This window comes from Microcaecilia unicolor, chromosome 1 (assembly GCF_901765095.1).
Source record: "Microcaecilia unicolor chromosome 1, aMicUni1.1, whole genome shotgun sequence".
In the NCBI taxonomy this organism is placed as follows: Eukaryota; Metazoa; Chordata; class Amphibia; order Gymnophiona; family Siphonopidae; genus Microcaecilia; species Microcaecilia unicolor.
Genome location: NC_044031.1, coordinates 236,355,331 through 236,373,021, shown reverse-complemented (window position 1 = coordinate 236,373,021; position 17,691 = coordinate 236,355,331). Strand labels below are relative to the sequence as shown.

The window sequence follows — 17,691 nt, the reverse complement described above, 5'->3', positions numbered from 1 at the left end:
GGGGGCATGCGATGAAACTACAGTGTAGTACATTTAAAACAAATAGGAGAAATTTTTTCTTCATCCAACATGTAATTAAACTCTGGAATTTGTTACCGGAGAATGTGGTGAAGGTGGTTAGCTTGGCAGAGTTTAAAAAGGGTTTCGATGTTTTCCTAAAGGACAAGTCCATAGACCGCTACTAAATGGACTTGAAAAAATCCACAATTTCGGGAATTGGCAGCTTCCCAAACATTGTACGTTTGGGAAGCTGCCAGGTGCCCTTGACCTGGATTGGCTACTGTCGGGGACAGAATGCTGGGCTTGATGGGCCTTTGGTCTTTTCCCAGTATGGCATTACTTATGTCCTTATATAATTATGCGCAATGGGAGAAGGTGTTTAAATCTTTACTCAACGTATCAGTATCTAATGCATCATTAGAAAATGGCTGTAAGATACTTTATAGCTGGTATTATACTCCTCAGCGATTGGCTAAAATGTTTCATTTGAATTCTGCTCTGTGTTGGCTTAAATGTGGGTTAGTGGGTGATATGTGTCATATTTGGTGGACGTCCCCAAGCTCAAATATTCTGGACTAATGTTTTGAAATTTGTTTTGAGCTTAACTAAGACTGCTTACCCTATGAAGATAGACCATTGTCTTTTGCATGTTAAGCCACCTGGAGTGAAACTTCCTGTCCATCAGCTAGTCACTGAGGTGTTTCTGGCTAGTAAACTGGTCTTGGCGGCAGCATGGAAACAGCCTACCATACCTGGGCTTATTGTAGTTTTGCGCAAATTGGACTATCTGCATCTGATGTCTAAACTGACTGCCCTGCGCAATGGACACATTTTGGCATATCATCATGTGTGGGATTCTTATGTCACTTGTCCTCACATCCCGACCCTGTAGTGCTGGATTCTTGATTAGGGATGGGTTGGGGAGGGAGTTGGGTATATAGAGACTTTTAGAGTGGGTATATAGAGACTTTTAGAGTGTTTTATCTTTGTCTTATTTTGATGCTAATAATGTTGATGTGCTTGTTTAATCTGTGTTATTTCTCTAATAAACCCAATTAAAAAAAATCTTTATTAACATTTCAAGGAAACAAACTTCACACCACTATCTCCTATATTTCAAAAATAATTTAACAGTGTCTTTTAACAGCTTGACAGTCCAATTTTATGGAAATTAACAGACCCCCTTACCCTTTCCCCTATCCCTCGCATTTCATCGATGGGGAGAGGGAAGGTGGGGGATAAAGAGGGAGAAGGAGATGGTTAGAGACTACAAGGCAGATGGGGTATAAGCAAGCGGACGAACAAGCATGGAGAACGAATATGTTTATCATTTAAACTTATATGCTTTTATATGTTCTTTGACAGTTGGTTCTTTCAAGCCCCTGATGTAGCCCTTTAGGGGAGTAAAACGTGGCCATGTCTGGCTGATGACTACTTATATTTTTTCATGTGGCAAATAAATTTGCTTTTTATGGAACTTTTGTGGCGATTTGCTTTCTTTTTTTGTTCCATCCTGGATTTTGTGGATTTTGTAAGTCACTTGCCTACCTGTTTTCTTGAACTAATATGTTGTGCAGAACGAACACAGAAATCAGTGCTTGTGTATGTTTAGTTTGGGGGAGGGGGGAAGCAGTCCTGTGGGCATTCATTAGGAAAATGGTACATATGCAGGGCTTTTTTTCAGGTAGTACATGCTCATATGCTGGTATAGCGTACCAGAATCTTCCCTACCTCCTGCAGAAAAGCTCCGGTTATGTAGGAAAGACATGGCAGAGCAGCTACAGTGCAGCTGACAGTGCCGCAGTTAGGGCTGATATCTAGCTCTCTGTATGGAGGAGCTGGTACTTAACTAACTAACTAGCTAACCAGTTAAGTAAACAGATAAAGTTAGGTAGGACAACAAAAGACTGTGCTAACTTCATCTGCAGTGCTAACTAGGCACCAGTCTGAATATCAGCTGGTGCTAGGTTGACTCCTGGGCAGAGGCCTAAGAGATTCCTGTTGCCCCCTTCTTCCCCCTTCACCCCCTTCCACTCCTTTGGCCCCCCCAAGCCTACCTTTTCTATCACTGGAAGTCTAGCAGGATCCTACAGGCAAGAGTGATGACCACTCACTCCTTCTCATCTTGGCTACTTTCTCAAAATGGCTGCCGCGATCTCTAGCTATGGGGTAGAAGAGTGTGGGGAGAGCCTGGTCTGAGGCTTACTGATCAGGAGAGGGGGATGGAGATGGGATTGGAGTGGGTGAGGGGACCTGCTTGTACTTATTGGGTCCCGGCCAGTATTCAGCTGGGGCCCACCTAAATTTCATTTGCAGGTCCTGGCTGAATATTGGCCAGGATTCACATATACTCCAGCGACTTCCAAATTAGCCCTAGATATTCAGTGCCTGGACAAGACCCAGCGTGGAATATCCGGGGCTAATTCTGCTCACAAGTGAAGTCACCATTTAAAAAACAAAACAAAACCCACTAACTGCTGTAGACTGAATATTGACAGGGTTGTGTTTAACTTGTTACCGTGTATAGGTTATGTCAGCTTCTGTTCACATGGGCATTCATTGAAACATACAGTTTGACCAGATTAGCTAAACCTTTGTACAAAAGTGTAGTGAGGTAGATATTTCAACATGGGCTGCACAAAATGTAGCTGTTTTAATTATCTCATTTTGAATATATAGTAGCCCATGCTGTAAAAGTTATGCTAAAATTTTCAGTATGACTCACACAAAAATGTCATGTGCATACAAAAATTCTATTTAACACAATTTGCAATGAAATCAGTCCAGCATATTAAAGGGGTAGTTTTCAAAACAAAGCATGCACTTGCAACGTCTATTGGTATGTTAATCTGCAGGTGGATACATACTTTCCTTTTGAAAAATGTCTAAGGAAAAAGTAACTACAGAAATTTGCTCTCACTTTTTCTGCTAATATTTTTCCCTTTTAGACAATGTGCACAGTTATGAAAAGGCAAAACTATGCACATTGCAGCATACTGTGCCCTAATCCCCATTTCTGGGCAGCCTCCACTCAATATGGGTAAAAGTGCACGTGCTGTGAAGGACAGGCAGTTTTTCAGACAACCCATTTGCATTGGTAAATAGTTTTTGCTAATTGCTCTCTAAATTTTATTCACGCTAAATTTTTTTGTCCAAAGAAACCTGCCATGCACTCTGCTACTGTTGCAGGAATTACCACTATTGTTAGCAGAATCTGTGGTACTTCAGGAGTCAAACACCACACACCAGAATGAGAGAGAAGTCTTCTTTATTTGCCAGCAAACAAAGTAGGACATCAGCACTAGGTCTCTTCTTCTCTTTCTCAGCTCTCTGTGTCTTGTGGCTTCTGTCTCAGCTCCTTCTCTTCTTCTGTTGTCTCTTTTCTAACGTAAGCTGCTTCTGCTCCCAGTTATATAGGGTCCTACACCTCTCTAGCCCCCCTTTCTCACCAGATGGTAAAGAATAGATTGATTACCCTGTCTTGAAATAATTATCTCTATACATTTACTCCAAAATATCAGTTACATAGGTTTGAGATATTTCCTAAACTGACCTATGACCTGGGGCCTCTCACACTAGACAATGTGGCACCTATCTCTTGCATTTTATTATTATTAAATTCTTAGGTTCCCAGCTAACTTCATACTAACTGCTAACTGGACTCTGGCATTCATTAAGGGGTCAAAGGGCCAATCTTGCTTAATGGCATACATACATGATTTGTTATTACTTTCAGGATACCAGTCCTATACTTAGCTATTCATCAAGGAGAAGAGAGTTGACTTGTCCTGACCTCTTTCACCTATTAGTTTCCTACACAGAACTAGCTAGGACTGTGGATAATTCAAACCAGATGATGACCTCTTAAACTGCAGACAAAGCTTCACTTGAAAAGTCAGCCACTGATGTAACACTGAATTGAAAAGATATTCTACATAGAAATAGAACTTATTAATTACACAGAATAAAACATATTCTAAAATAAGCAGAAATCAGAATTCCTTATAAGACAAATTCTAACTCATCTAGAATTATTTATTCTATCTCCTTCTAAACAACGTTCAATCTAATCCTTTTAATTGCCTGCGAAACTGTCCAGTATGCCTTGCTCATAATGGTATCCAGATGTGGTAAATAATTACTTCTCTCTGACCTTTCTAACCTCTAGTCTAGCAAAAACTAGACTTCTGAGTAAATTAAACCCAGATGGCATTCCTCCACTTTACAGGACTGAAAAGTTAAACACCAAATTAATATGATTTCTTTGCCCAAGCTGCCTCACTACTATTTGAAACCCAACCACTAACTGCCTAAATGTGAATAACCTAGCTGGGGGGGGGGGGGGATTTCTTTCTTCAAGTCCCGTGGAGCATTCTCCCTTACCTGCATCGATGATCCATCCCTCAAAAGAGAAGGAAATCCCCTTCATGACAGAACAAGAATCCATTGTGAAATAACAGTTCTGCCCCCCACCTCCTGCAGGAGGAGTAGTCTAGTGGTTAGTGCAGTGGCCTTTGATCCTGGGGAACTGGGCCATTCCCACTGCAGCTGCTTGTGACTTCATGGCCAAGTGATTTAACCCTTCATTGCCCCAGGTACTACCTGTATATACTATATAAACTGCTTTGAATGTAGTTGCAAAAACCACAGAAAGGCGGTATATCATCCCATTTCCCTTTCCCTCCTAGTCTGCCTTCGGTCCCCTTAGCAGATGAAGAACTGCCCAGTGCCACCTGTAAACCCATATCTACCAAAGGCCCACTGGAACCCATCAGAAATGTGTACTTGCACTTTCTCCGAGGACAAGCAGGCTTCTTTCTTCTCACAAGTGGGTGGTGCCGCTTGATCCGGTATTTTGCTAAAGCTAAAAATAGAGCTTTGTGGAGGGTGAGCCGCGTTCCACCGCGCATGCACAAGTGCCTTCCCGTCCTTCGTGTGAACGCAGTCTCCTTGGTTCTCTTTTTTCCGCATGAGGAGAAGGTGCGCTTTTTTTTGTCCTCTCACTCGCCCAGTCTTTAGAGCTTTTCAGTGCCTTTTGGCTTATTTTCTTATTTTTTCTAGTGGCTCCTTTATTTGGGCCTTTTTTAAACTCGTCCTTTATTTTCCTTAGTTTCATTGTGCCCAGGTTTGTTTTCTTCTTTTTTTCCGTCATCATCGGACCATTTTTAGACCCTGACTTTGGTCGGGCTTGCCCCATTTTAGGCACCATCGAGTCGTTTAATTTAGCCGACGAGGTTTTCCTGTCCATGTCCACAAAGACTCCCAGTGGCTTCAAGCGCTGTACCAGGTGCAGTCGGAGTATCTCGGGAAAAGACACCAATTCTTGCTGTCTGCAGTGTCTGGGGCCCGACCATAACCCTGCTAACTGTGTTCTCTGTCTTCGCATGAAGAAGAGGACCCAGGTTTCCTGAGAAGCTCAATGAGAGAAAAGTTTTGGAGCCAAGTCCAGTTCACATCGAGCATCGCAGCAGCATCGGGAGCATCAGTAAGTACGGCTGCTTCGACACCCTTAGACACTGGGAGCAGTGAGGCGTTGAGTGGGTCTCCCCGGACCGTCCATCGTCAGACCTGACCCCGAGGCCAGGGCTGGTGCTAGAGTATCTGGTGCTCCAATGGGGTTTCAAAATAGCTGCCGAGACTTCGATGCAAAAGCTGTCGGACTTGGTGGGAGCAGGCCGAGCCTTTTCGCCAGTTGGTCAAGCAGCAGGTGGCGTGTCAAAAGTTTTTGGCCAGGGGCACTTACGACACTTTTGATGTGGAATCCAGGATTTCTGCTCAAGGTATAGCAATGTGCAGACTCTCATGGCTGCATGTTTCTGGCTTGCAACACTTTGTTCAGCAGCGGTTGGCAGATGCCCCTTTCCAGGGGGATAACCATTTTAGAAAGAAGGTTGAGGAGGTCACTGACCAAATCAAGAAGCATACTGATACAATCTCTTCTCTCTCCCACCGAACGACTTCTGCATCTACCTCCTCAGCCAGGAGAGATTTTGGCAAGCCAAGGAACGCGCCCTACTACTATTCTAGGCATAGGTACAATCTTTTGGCTCAGCCCCAGCATACTCGTTCACGTCAACAGCATGCGCCTAAGGCTCCTGCTGCTCCCCAGTCAAAGCAAGGGACGAGCTTTTGACTAACTCCAGCAGAGCATAGCCGCAGTAAAAGTGTCCATCCTGGAGAACTTACTGGTCGGGGGAGGCTAAAACGTTTTCACCAAAGGTGGAACCAGTGGGTACTTCAAATAATCTGTTTCTTATATGCCCTCAATCGGCATCTCAAACCTCCAAATTGTCCACTAAGAGCTCATTCATTCAGCTCTCAGCAGGCAGGTACTTGCAGAGGAACTCTTTGCCCTTCTAAAGGCCCATGTGGTCGAACCCATTCCACCAGGGGAAGAAGGGCAGGGATTCTATTCCAGATACTTCCTTATGCAGAAGAAGACGGGGGATGCATCCCATCCTAGACCTAAGGGCCCTGACCAAGTTTCTAGTCTGAGAAAAGTTCAGGATGATTTCCTTGGGCATCCTTCTCCCAATGATTCAGAAAAATGATTGGCTAGGCTATCTGGTCTTAAAGGATGCATATACTCATATCCCGATTCTTCCAGCCCACCTAAATTATCTTTGATATCAGCTGGGATCACATCACTTTCAGTATCGCTTGTAGCCTTTTGGCCTCCTGTCAGCTCCCAGGGTCTTCACCAAATGTCCAGTGGTAGTTGCAGCATCGCTATGCAGACTGGGAGTCCATGTGTTCCTGTATCTCAACGATTGGCAGGCGAAGAGCACCTCAGAGGATGCTGCTCGGGAGTCCATGCGGATGACTATTCAGCTACTAGCTAGAGCTACTAGGGTTCATTTTAAACTACCCCAAGTCCCATGTACACCCTGTCCAGCGGTTGGCGTTCATAGGAGCCCTGCTCGACACACAGAGAATTTGAACCTTCCCATGGGCGTAGTTTGACAATTTCATTTGGGAGGGCAAAGGGTGGGGCGTGTCTCTCTCCCGCTGCCGCCCCCCCCCCCCCCGGGAATCTTCCAGTGGCGCCCGGTATCACCCTCCCCCATCTTCCAATCCCCCAAGCCACCGGCAGCTTCAGCGAAAGAAGCACGCACGCTGCTTTAGACCTGCCCTAGAGGCCCTTCTTTCTCCTACAGCTTCCCACCTGCACGGGAACAGGAAGTTGAAGGAGAAAGGAAGGCTTCCGGGGGCAGGTCTAAAGCAGCATGCGTGCCGCTTTCTCGCAGAGGCTGCCGGCGGCTCGGGGATTGGAGGATGGGATGGCAGCTCGTTTTCCCCCCCAAACTACGCCCATGAATCTTCCTCCAATTTCAGTATTGTAAGAGGACCTAAAACCTGATTGAGAAGTACATAATATATTGTAATGTTCAAGATAGTCAGTAAGCTGAGTTGTAATTAGTCCCTCTAACAGTTTTACAAAAAAAAAAAAGGTATGGAAGTTACTGGTCTATAATTAGATGGTAAATTATGTGCTTCTTTTATGTTCTTCAAAATTGGAGTAACGATAATTTCCCCAAGCTCTGATGGAAAAATACCATGAGTAGCCAATTAAAATGTTGGTACCAGAAGCTCATTGAAGCTGATTTCATAAGGACAGGGGGACAACTGTCCAGTTGACAATAAGATGTAACATATTTGGCAAATGTATTTATTTATTTTTAGTACATTTATACCCCACATTATCCCACAAGAGCGGGCTGAATGTGGCTTACACTATTACAAATGGTTACAGTTCAGGGAGGGTACAGATACAAGGAAGCCAAAGGAAGGGAAACAACATGTGGATAAGACAGGGGTGCATGTCGAGGTAGGAGCAGTCGGGGGACTGGTGAGGAAGGCTAGGATTTAGTAATGACAGTGGGATAAGCATTCTTGAATAAATATGTCTTTAAGGATGACTTGAAGAGCTGGTGGTCATCTATCTCCTTCAGCTGCCGTGGTAGAACATTCCAAGATTTTGGGCTGACATATAAGAAGTTTGATGCGAAAAGTAATTTTTATTTAACATTCTTGCAACTTGGAAAGTGTAAATTTGAGGAAGGATCGAGCAGTCACTGATGCATTTCTAGAAGGTAGATGTATCATTTCTAGAAGGTAGATGTATCAAATCTAACATATAGGCAGGGGCTTCCACATAGATTATCTTGTGAGTCAACGTGCAGATTTTGTAAGTAATACGGTCTTTAATGGGAAGCCAGTGTAGAGTAAAACGAAGAGGGTAGGCATGATCAAAGTGTGATTTGCCCAGTAATAGCCTTGCAGCAGTGTTTTGAGCTGTCTGGAGCTTTTTGAGGATGAAATCACTGCAACCTGCATAGATTCCACTGCAATATGCATTAGGCCCAACCAATGAGTAAGGGTTCTAAAGAGCTCTTTTGTGAGGAACTGCCTGATATGCTTCAACCTCCACATTGAGTAGAACATTCTTTTTGTGATGAGTTGATTGATTAAATGTGTTCCACTTCAAAGTAGAAAAAGTTGGCAAAAGCCTATCTAATGGAATAATCTCTTGATTATGTGATACATTTTCAAACTCATAATAAGTATTTTGGTTACTAAATTGTAGACAAATAGACAATATTTTGGTTTGAAAGTATTCTGCTAATTGATGAGAACAAGGTACTTTATCATCTAAACCACCTAAATGTAGACAGGTATCTGTTAAATCATTAACTAATTTAAATAAATATTTGGTATTTAAAACATCGGGATCCACCAATGTCTAGTAATATTCTCTCTGTTATGATTATAGGTCTTATAATCATGAATTGCATGTCTCCAATTAATTGTATTTGTCTAAAGCTTATTTTTGTATCAAGCCCAATCCAATTATCTGCAGTATCATTTGACTACTACTAATTCAACATCAAACCATCCATTAGTGGGTCGATCATATCTGGTTTTGACTATAGTGGAGCAATGTTAAGTAGTAGTAGTAATGTCATCTAAGGTGTTATTACATGATGAATCCCAGTAGCCTGCAAATTTAAGAGGTTCTTCACAAGTCCAGTTGGTATCAATACTTTCCCAAAAATGAGAAAACATAGTAGATGACGGCAGAAAAAGACCTGCATGGTCCATCCAGTCTGCCCAACAAGATAAACTCATATGTGTATACCTTACCTTGATTTGTACCTGCCTTTTTCAGGGCACAGACCATACAAGTCTGCCCAGCAGTATTTCCCGCCTCCCAACCACCAGTCCCGCCTCCCATCTCCGGCTCTGGCACAGACCATATAAGTCTGCCCTCCACTATCCTCGCCTCCCAACTACCAACCTCTCTTCCCCCACCTGCTCCGCCACCCAATTTTGGCTAAGCTTCTGAGAAAAGAATCAATTGTTCCTCTAGTATTATAATAAGTCTTCACTGGATTATAAAGGTCTCACTGGATTATAAAGGTCATGGGAAAATTTCCAAATTAAATTAAAGTAGAAACTGATCCAACCATAATGACTGTCCATTGAATGTCAGAAACTGAAATATCACTGACATTATATTTAGGTTTAGAAAATGCATTAAATCTAATTGGCGCCCTTTACAGTGAATAACAAGTGGACTAGGAATATAATATTTAGGCGCTATTAAAAAAAATAAAGAAAAGAAAAGAATATAAATCTATTGTCATTGAATTATCCTCCTGCTCTGAGGGCCTCTTTTATCGAGCTGCGCTAGTGCCTCCCAGTCTGGTAATGCCGACGAAACCCATTTACTTTGGGCTCCATCAGCATTGCCCCGCAGGAACCACTAGCGCACAGCTTGATAAAAGAGGCCCTAAATGTAAATTTATATTCTCCAAAATCAAATTGTAAGATGAGTAAATTGAATTTCTAAAAACAAAATCAAAAATGATTCTTTGCCTCCAACCATTTACCGGAGGGAGAGTAAAACACAATATATATCAATGAATTATTTAAAGTATCGTCTTTAACTCAAAAAGCTAAAATCTCAAGATGGGGAATTAATAGCAGATCTATCTCAAAAAGAATTTGTAAATTAAAGCAAGACCACCTCCCCTTTTCATATCTCTACATAAAAACAGCTATTTTATATCCTGGAGGGGTAAATCTCATTAATAAGAGGATCTTCATCTGATGTCAAACAGGTTTCAGTTAAAAGGAAATAACTGGCTGATTTTCCTCAATCCAGTCCTTAATAATATGTGTTTTATTCCCCACTGAGCGAATATTTGTATAAACACACAGAATAGGAATTGTAGGAACATCAGCAGCAGTGCTCCGGGACAACATTTTAAAGTTATGTCTAGTACTCACATTATTTCAAAATGATGGAGAAGAAAATTTTTTCTTATAGGCCACTGGTCTCTGACCCATTTAAATTCCAATCCTATTTAAAAACTGTTCTGAACAATCCAATAACTCTCTGGTGCGCTGACTTTCCTTATATATATATACAGTAGATTTAAAATGTTTAAAATTTGATTGAATTAATGGAATCTGATTAAAACAAAGTGCTTGATAAAAATTAATACCCCATCCATTCAGGCAAATAAAATGAATAAGAACTTTAACCACTCCATGATAAATAGGTTTTCTAAAAAATCGGTTAAAACAGGCGTGTACAGTGAAAGAAACAGCTTTAAAAAGTTTGCTGATAATAAGGAGTGGCTTAGTGGTTAGGGTGGTGGACTTTGGTCCTGAGGAACTGAGTTCGATTCCCGGCACAGGCAGCTCCTTGTGACTCTGGGCAAGTCACTTAACCCTCCATTGCCCCATGTAAGCCACATTGAGCCTGCCATGAGTGGGAAAGCGCGGGGTACAAATGTAACAAAAATAAATAAAATAAAATAAACAATCTATTGCACACTTAGTAGTACATGAAGGGGTGCACAAAAGGGCGGGACATGCCCCTTTAGCGCGATGCCTCAGAAGCTGGTGTGGTTTTACGCTGAAAATTAGTGATGCTATCAATTGTCACTGTAGTCTCGAGCGCTGCTTCTCCCACGACCGATGGTACAAGATAGAGTCACTCCTAGATGGAATTAGTACTTAGAGACTGGTGGGTAATGGTGCAATACCTCAGAAGCTAGCGTGATTTTATGTTGAAAGTTAGTGAAGATTTTGGAGAAGGGTTTTGTTTAAATACAGAAGAGGACAGAGGTGTAGTGCCGGACTGACTGCGCTTCCTGTGTGCAAGAAAGTCAGGTTAACCTGTTCTAGTTCCTGGAACACTGATCCTTCCCCCCTTTCCACTGAAATGTGAAAGAGAAATGGTGTTGGCATCTTTTTCTGTCTCCATTGTGCCACTGCTGTGCTTATTTATTTATTTAGATTTTTGCTCACACCTTTTTCAGTAGTAGCTCAAGGTGAGTTACATTCAGGTACTCTGGATATTTCTCTGTCCCAGAGGGCTCACACCTGAAAACGCTGACCCTGTGGCACCATGACACCTCTCCCTGATTTGGAGCTCTCTGTAGCCTCCCAGTGCAGACCAAGGTTCTGTGGAGGTTGGTCGACGTAATTGTCATTTTGTGCCAGGATAAGACTGCTAAATACTTAGAAATCATGAACTGTAAAGCTGCTCATCTTCTCTGTAGGTACATATATGATTCATTTTTTGAAGGATGTAGATGAATAAATTGTTTAAAATTATTATAGGTGCTGCCAGACTAGTATGCCTGGTATGCTAGTAACTAAGCTCAGTGGAAAGTAGCTAATTTTAAGGTGGGACTCCGTATACAGCTCTAATTCCACTAAACTTTAGGCCTCACACCAAGAGTGAGTCTGGTTAATGGATATATGTGTAGGCTATTATTTATAAGTACATAAGTACATAAGCACTGCCACGCTGGGAAAAGACCAAAGGTCCATCAAGCCCAGCACTCTGTCTCCGACAGCGGCCAATCCAGGCCCCAAGAACCTGGCAAAAACCCAAAATTTAATAACGATCAATGGACTTTTCCTTCAGGAATCTGTCCAGACCCCCTTTAAACTCAGCAAGGCCTGCTGCTGTCACTACCTTCTCCGGCAATGAGTTCCAGAGTCTAACCACACGCTGAGTAAAGAAAAACTTTCTCCAATTTGTTTTAAACCTACCACATTCTAATTTCATCTTGTGTTCCCTAGTTCTATTATTGTTAGAAAGCGTAAACAAACGCTTCACATCTGTCCGCTGTACCCCACTCATTATTTTGTAGACCTCTATCATATCACCCCTCAGCCGCCTTTTCTCCAGGCTAAAGAGTCCTAGCCGTCTTAACCTCTCCTCATAAGGTAGTCGTCCCATCCCTTTTATCATTTTCATCGCCCTTCTCTGCACCTTCTCCAATTCCTTTATATCTTTTTTGAGATGAGGCGACCAGAACTGAACACAATACTCCAGGTGCGGTCGCACCATGGAGCGATATAACGGCATTATAACATCCTCATGCTTGTTTTCCAATGGAATTTGTGTAATTTTTTTTTTTAATAATTTCCTCATTTCAGATCATTTCAGCAGCAGAAACATTGGCGCTACACCCTTCTAGTAAGATTGCCAAAGAAAACCTGGCTGTGTTCTGCGAGGCCTGGGAGTCTCAACTGAGTGACATGGCTATTTTACTACGAGAAATCAATGATGTGTTTGAGGGCAGACGAGGTAAGAGAAGCTGCTTGTGAAAATTACAAACTTCCAGATCTAAAGATCCTTTTTCTTTCTTCCTATGCCTTGCTGAACTGTTTTACTGTAGTGTGTTTTGTTTAGATTTCAAACTATATTTATATATACACACCACTTTTACACAGGATATAGATTAAAATGTAAGATGTAATTTGAAGCTGAAGGTGGGATTTGGAGGGGAGGATTTAGGAAGCAAAGTTGTTAGCATAATCAGATTAAGGTATCTAGTGCCCAAAGAGAACGGGTGTACAGTGCATATAGACAAAAGCAGTTCCACTAACGTCTCAGTGGATATGGTGGTGCACTCGAGCCCTAAGTATGAACAGTCACAATTTCCTTACTAATATAATCTCTGAATTAAAATATTAAAACCATTCTGATCCTAGGTGCAGACTTTGTTCTCTTTTAATGAATATTGTTGGGTACACTGAAAATTAGGTGCCAGACTAATCTGATAATCCCTAGATGTAATCGATTGAAAAATGATCAAAAAAGGTGCAAATTAGTGTTTTCCTGCTTTACTCCATATGTTTCCCTCTAACCTTCTTCAGTTTTACAATAGTAGAAAGTGATTAGAATGTAAATTTTAATCATTTGAACTACAGTTTACAGTGAGGATTATACTAGAGTGAGTTTTCACCTCTTACTATATAATATATATATAATTTTTCTTTTCATTTGGAAAAAAATCCCCAAAAGAGCTCTTTACCAGTACTGTCTGATATGTTGACTTGCCCAGTCTTCCTGAAACAGACTGTTCCTTAATTCTGTACTGTCAGTTTGAATTCTGTCCGCTTCATAACGTAGTGAATGTAGCTATTTGATTTTTAAACTGCTGTCCTTTCTCTTGGATGGAATCTCTCTGCCGGCTCTGAACAATCTTTGGATTTTTTCTTTGGTTGGTAAGTTAAATGGTACTTCTACAGCATAAAGAAAAGAGCAATGACATGTTACATTCCTGTATGTTGTATGTGTCTTATTTTCTACCCACTTTCTATGCAGTACAGTGAGGGTAACACAGGATTCAACTTTAAGAGACCCTTAATTATAAAATATATGTGCAATAACATATGCATTGTCATATATGCCAAGAAATTTGTATGGATTGCTCAATCATATGCCTTTCATATGTTATTCCATTTTAAAATGCTTTGTTCAATCTATTCTAAAATAAAAATCAAATTACATTAAACAAGAAAATGGCTGGGTTTCTCTTACTCGATTTCAACCCAGGTTTGGCGCAGTGAATTCTTTTTTTCTTGGAATTAACTGAGGTAATCTCTGATTTGACTCTTACTGCTCTATGGTGCCTTGTACATTTCTGTATATTTTTCATATTGTGCTGTCAAAGAAAATATAATTCACAATGCATTGAAGTAGTAGGTTGTTTTGCCGATCTACACACTATACTTTCAATGTGAGCAGAAAGAAATTAAAAGGTCTTACATAAGTCATCATACTTCATACCAATTAGTTCTGCTGCCATACATTTTTTTAAAGGAGATCCACAATTAGTTAGAACTCACTTGTGTCTTTAGATGAACTGTTTCAAATACTCCTGGATGATGAATCAAACCTGTTCCTGAGGTACAAATGCAATAAATAAATAACCCATAACCAAGTTGTAACAAATGTATTTCCATTATTCATATCTTATTGTAAGCCACACTGAGCCCACAAAGGGGTGGGAAAATGTGGGATACAAATGCAATAAATAAAAATATGAAGCAAAGGTTTAAACATGCTGAACGTGAAGCTGCCAAAAGAACTCCAAGATAGTTACTCAAAGATACAGCCTGGGGGAGCTTTAAGAAATTTTCAATGTGTTTGAAAAACACTTTTTATTGAACACATCTTTAGAAAACAGCCAACAACAAAACATTCTGTGCATTGCATCTGTGTATTGCCAAGACAAACCTGATGAAGACATCATATAGCCATATCACTCTACATACCATCATCCACTGTGCTGCCATACTGTGGTCCTATCTCCAGAGATACACATTTTCACTCCACCACCCTTCAGCTTTTTCCTTCTCTCTTCCCAATTCACACCTTTAAACTTCCCTCCTTCACCTTCCAATTTCACATTTCCCCTCCTTAGCAGTTCCTTCTAGGTGTCTTCATACCTGCCAAGTCTCCCACATTCAGCAAGTCATCTCCCGCACTCCCGTCAAAGCGTGAAAGTCTCCTGCTGAGATCTGCCACTGCTTCTCTCTTGAGCAGCGGTAGCTACAGCAAAAGAAGAAAAACAAGCTTGGGGCCACAACAGCCTTCAGTCATGCGCTGTCAGTTCTGCTCCCGGAACTGGAAATTGACCTGAGCGGGGCAGAGCCGACAGCACATGCCTGAAGGCTGCTGCGGCCCCGCGCTTGATTTTCTTCTTTCGCCAGCGCTGCTGCTGCAACATAGGGCCAGAGGGAGAGAGGAAACATGGGGTACTGGCTGGAAAAGGTAGGGAAAGGGGAAAAGGGTGTCCAGAGGAAGGCAGGAATTAAATGGAGAGAGCAGAGGGGAGCAAAAGAAAGAAGAGTGTGGAAACTGGAGGGTACAGAGAGAGAGAGATGGGGAGAGAAAGAGAGGACATGGAAACGGGCAGGGGAGAGACAGGCCGCTGGGGAGAAGGAAGGGGAGCAAGGGGGAGACCCTGGCTGGTCAAATGGAGAGAGAAAGAGGAGAAATGCTGAATGAAAGGAGGGAGAGAAAGAGGGAAAAATGCTAGAAGGTGGGGGCAGAAAGAGGGAAGACGCTGGATGGAAGAGGGGTACAGAGAGAGAGATGAGTGGAAAGTTGGGGAGAGAAAGAGGGGGCATGGAAAAGGGCAGAAATGAGAGAGAGAGAGAGAAGCCTCTAGGGAGAAACTGGGGAATACCCTAGCTGGTCAGATGGAGAAATGCTGGATGAAAGGAGGGAGAGAGAGGGAAAATGCTGGAAGGAGGGGGAAGAAAGAGGGAAGATGCTTGATGGAAGGGTAGGGAGAGAAAGAGGAAAGACACTGGAAGGATGGAGAGAGAGAGAGAGGACACGCTGAATGGAAAAGGGTAGAAAGAGAGAACTGTCTAGAAAGAAGGGAAATAGAGGGCGACAGTGGATGGAAGGATTGGGAGAGAAGAGGGATGACACTGGATGGAAAGGTAGGAGAGAAAGAGGGAAGGTGCTGATGGAAGGATAGGGAGAAAGAGGATACGCTGAAGGATGCAGAGAGAAAGGGGGGAGACTGGAAGGATGGGGAGAGAAAGAGGGGAGATGCTGGATAGAAGGATGCAAAGAGAAAGAGGGGAGACACTGGAAGGATGGGGAAAGAAAGAGGGGAGATGCTGGATGGAAAGGGGGAGAGGATAGAGTTAGTGAAAGACTGGAGAATAGGAGGAAGGGGCATGGGGAGAACAAAAGTGAGGAAAAGATGAAAAGCCATAGGTAGATAACGTAAAAAGAGGGAAATTAAAGAATGGATAGTAAGAATGAATTAAATCTGGACAGAGAGAGAGAGAGGCAGAAAAGTAAATTGAAGAAAACAAAGAAAAAGGAGAGAAAAATGACAAATGAACAGGAAACCTGGCAAGAGATTTAAGAGAAGACAAAGGAAAGAAAAGGAAGCTATTGTTATTATTGGACAGATTGATTTTTTTATATCTACCTTTGTTTTCTTTTTTAACTAGAAACCATTGCTCTGACAGCTAGAACATTTTTTCCACATATTTGTTAAATGTCAGCTTTTGTTAATCAACCACACCTAGGAGCCAATTCCTTTCAGTGCGCTGAGACAAATCTACAGAAGGGTAGTTGGGCTAAGCTAGACAAGGATTGGACAGTTGATCTTACGTCCCCATCCTGCTGAGCCTTAACTTGTTGCTCTTAGCTGTTTCTATGTTAAATTGTACAGCGCTGCATAACCCTAGTAGCGCTTTAGAAATGTTAAGTAGTAGTAGTACAAGACAATTCATGTTAAGTAGACAAATTTGGTTGCATTGTCAAAAGTAACATTAACATTTTTTTGTTTGTATGTGGCCATTCTGCTTAACCCTCAAGTTCATAAAAGTGTGACCCTCATAGAATTGTAAAGCAGTTGATTTCAGATGGGTATGACTACCTTTCTGACCTTTAAATCAACTTTTCATTTTTTTTTTCTGTTCTAAGCATTAATTCTTGAATAGGGATTTTTATATTTCTTTAGCTGAAATTTTGATGACTTTAAGAAATCACGGCAGAGCTAATATTTTTTAACCTGTGTGATTTATTTTATTTTTATGCTGGCGGTTTGGCTGAGAAATTAGGAGACAACATGAGTGCCAGTAGACTTTGGCTACATATTCTCTTTCTAGGGAATTCTAGCTTACTTAGAAATGGAAAGAACTTGAGTACTAGCCCAGACCATCATTGCCAGGAGCTGGGAAATGAAATATGGGTAGAACTGGTGAGACACTGCAGCTGAGCCAGTAACTTTCAAACGTGAATGGTACTGATTTCCCTGGCCCTGCTCCCTAAGAGTAGCACAAAGATGAAGTTGTTCTGAGTGAAAGGTATGGGCTCAAGTTGCAACCTCTCACTTCCTCATTCTGGAGTCTATTCACTATCATGCAGTACAATTTTGCATTTTCTTGGAGTTAATGGCAAAAATTAATAGGCAATAACTGCAAATCCTCTGTATTAACTGTTGGGGATATTGCAATATTTTGTTGTGTATTAACGGAGTGACAGCTAGCAAAAAGCATTTAGCTGCACCTATTAAGATGGCATTAACTGTGCCTCTTTATCTGTCACATTAACAGTTAACGCATACAGGGGCCCTTTTACAAAGGCAAGATAGGCTGTATGCGCGTGCCAAAATGAGACTACCACCAGACTAGTGCGCCCCCTGGTGGTAATTTCGGATTTGACATGCGCCTATAACGCTGGGACAAATTGGTGTTTCCGGCGTTAATCGGCAGTTGGCGCACGCTGACCAGTCACCGCATGTGTAGTGCATGAGCACTTACCGCTAGGTAAATGGTAAGGTCTCAGGCTGAAAATAGATGTGCACTGGTTTCAATTTTAGCACATGTCCATTTTCTGGC

The 17,691-nt window shown here is 41.9% G+C and overlaps 1 protein-coding gene across 3 annotated transcripts in view; it reads left to right on the top strand.

Moving 5' to 3' along the window:
* Nucleotides 1–17,691, top strand: part of CTNNAL1 (catenin alpha like 1) — a 442,864-nt gene that overhangs the window by 360,892 nt on the left and 64,281 nt on the right. For all 3 annotated transcript variants that reach the window (XM_030204917.1, XM_030204908.1, XM_030204923.1), the window contains exon 11: nucleotides 12,466–12,616. In XM_030204917.1, the coding sequence (XP_030060777.1) occupies nucleotides 12,466–12,616 (151 nt within the window). The remainder of the gene's footprint in view (nucleotides 1–12,465; nucleotides 12,617–17,691) is intronic.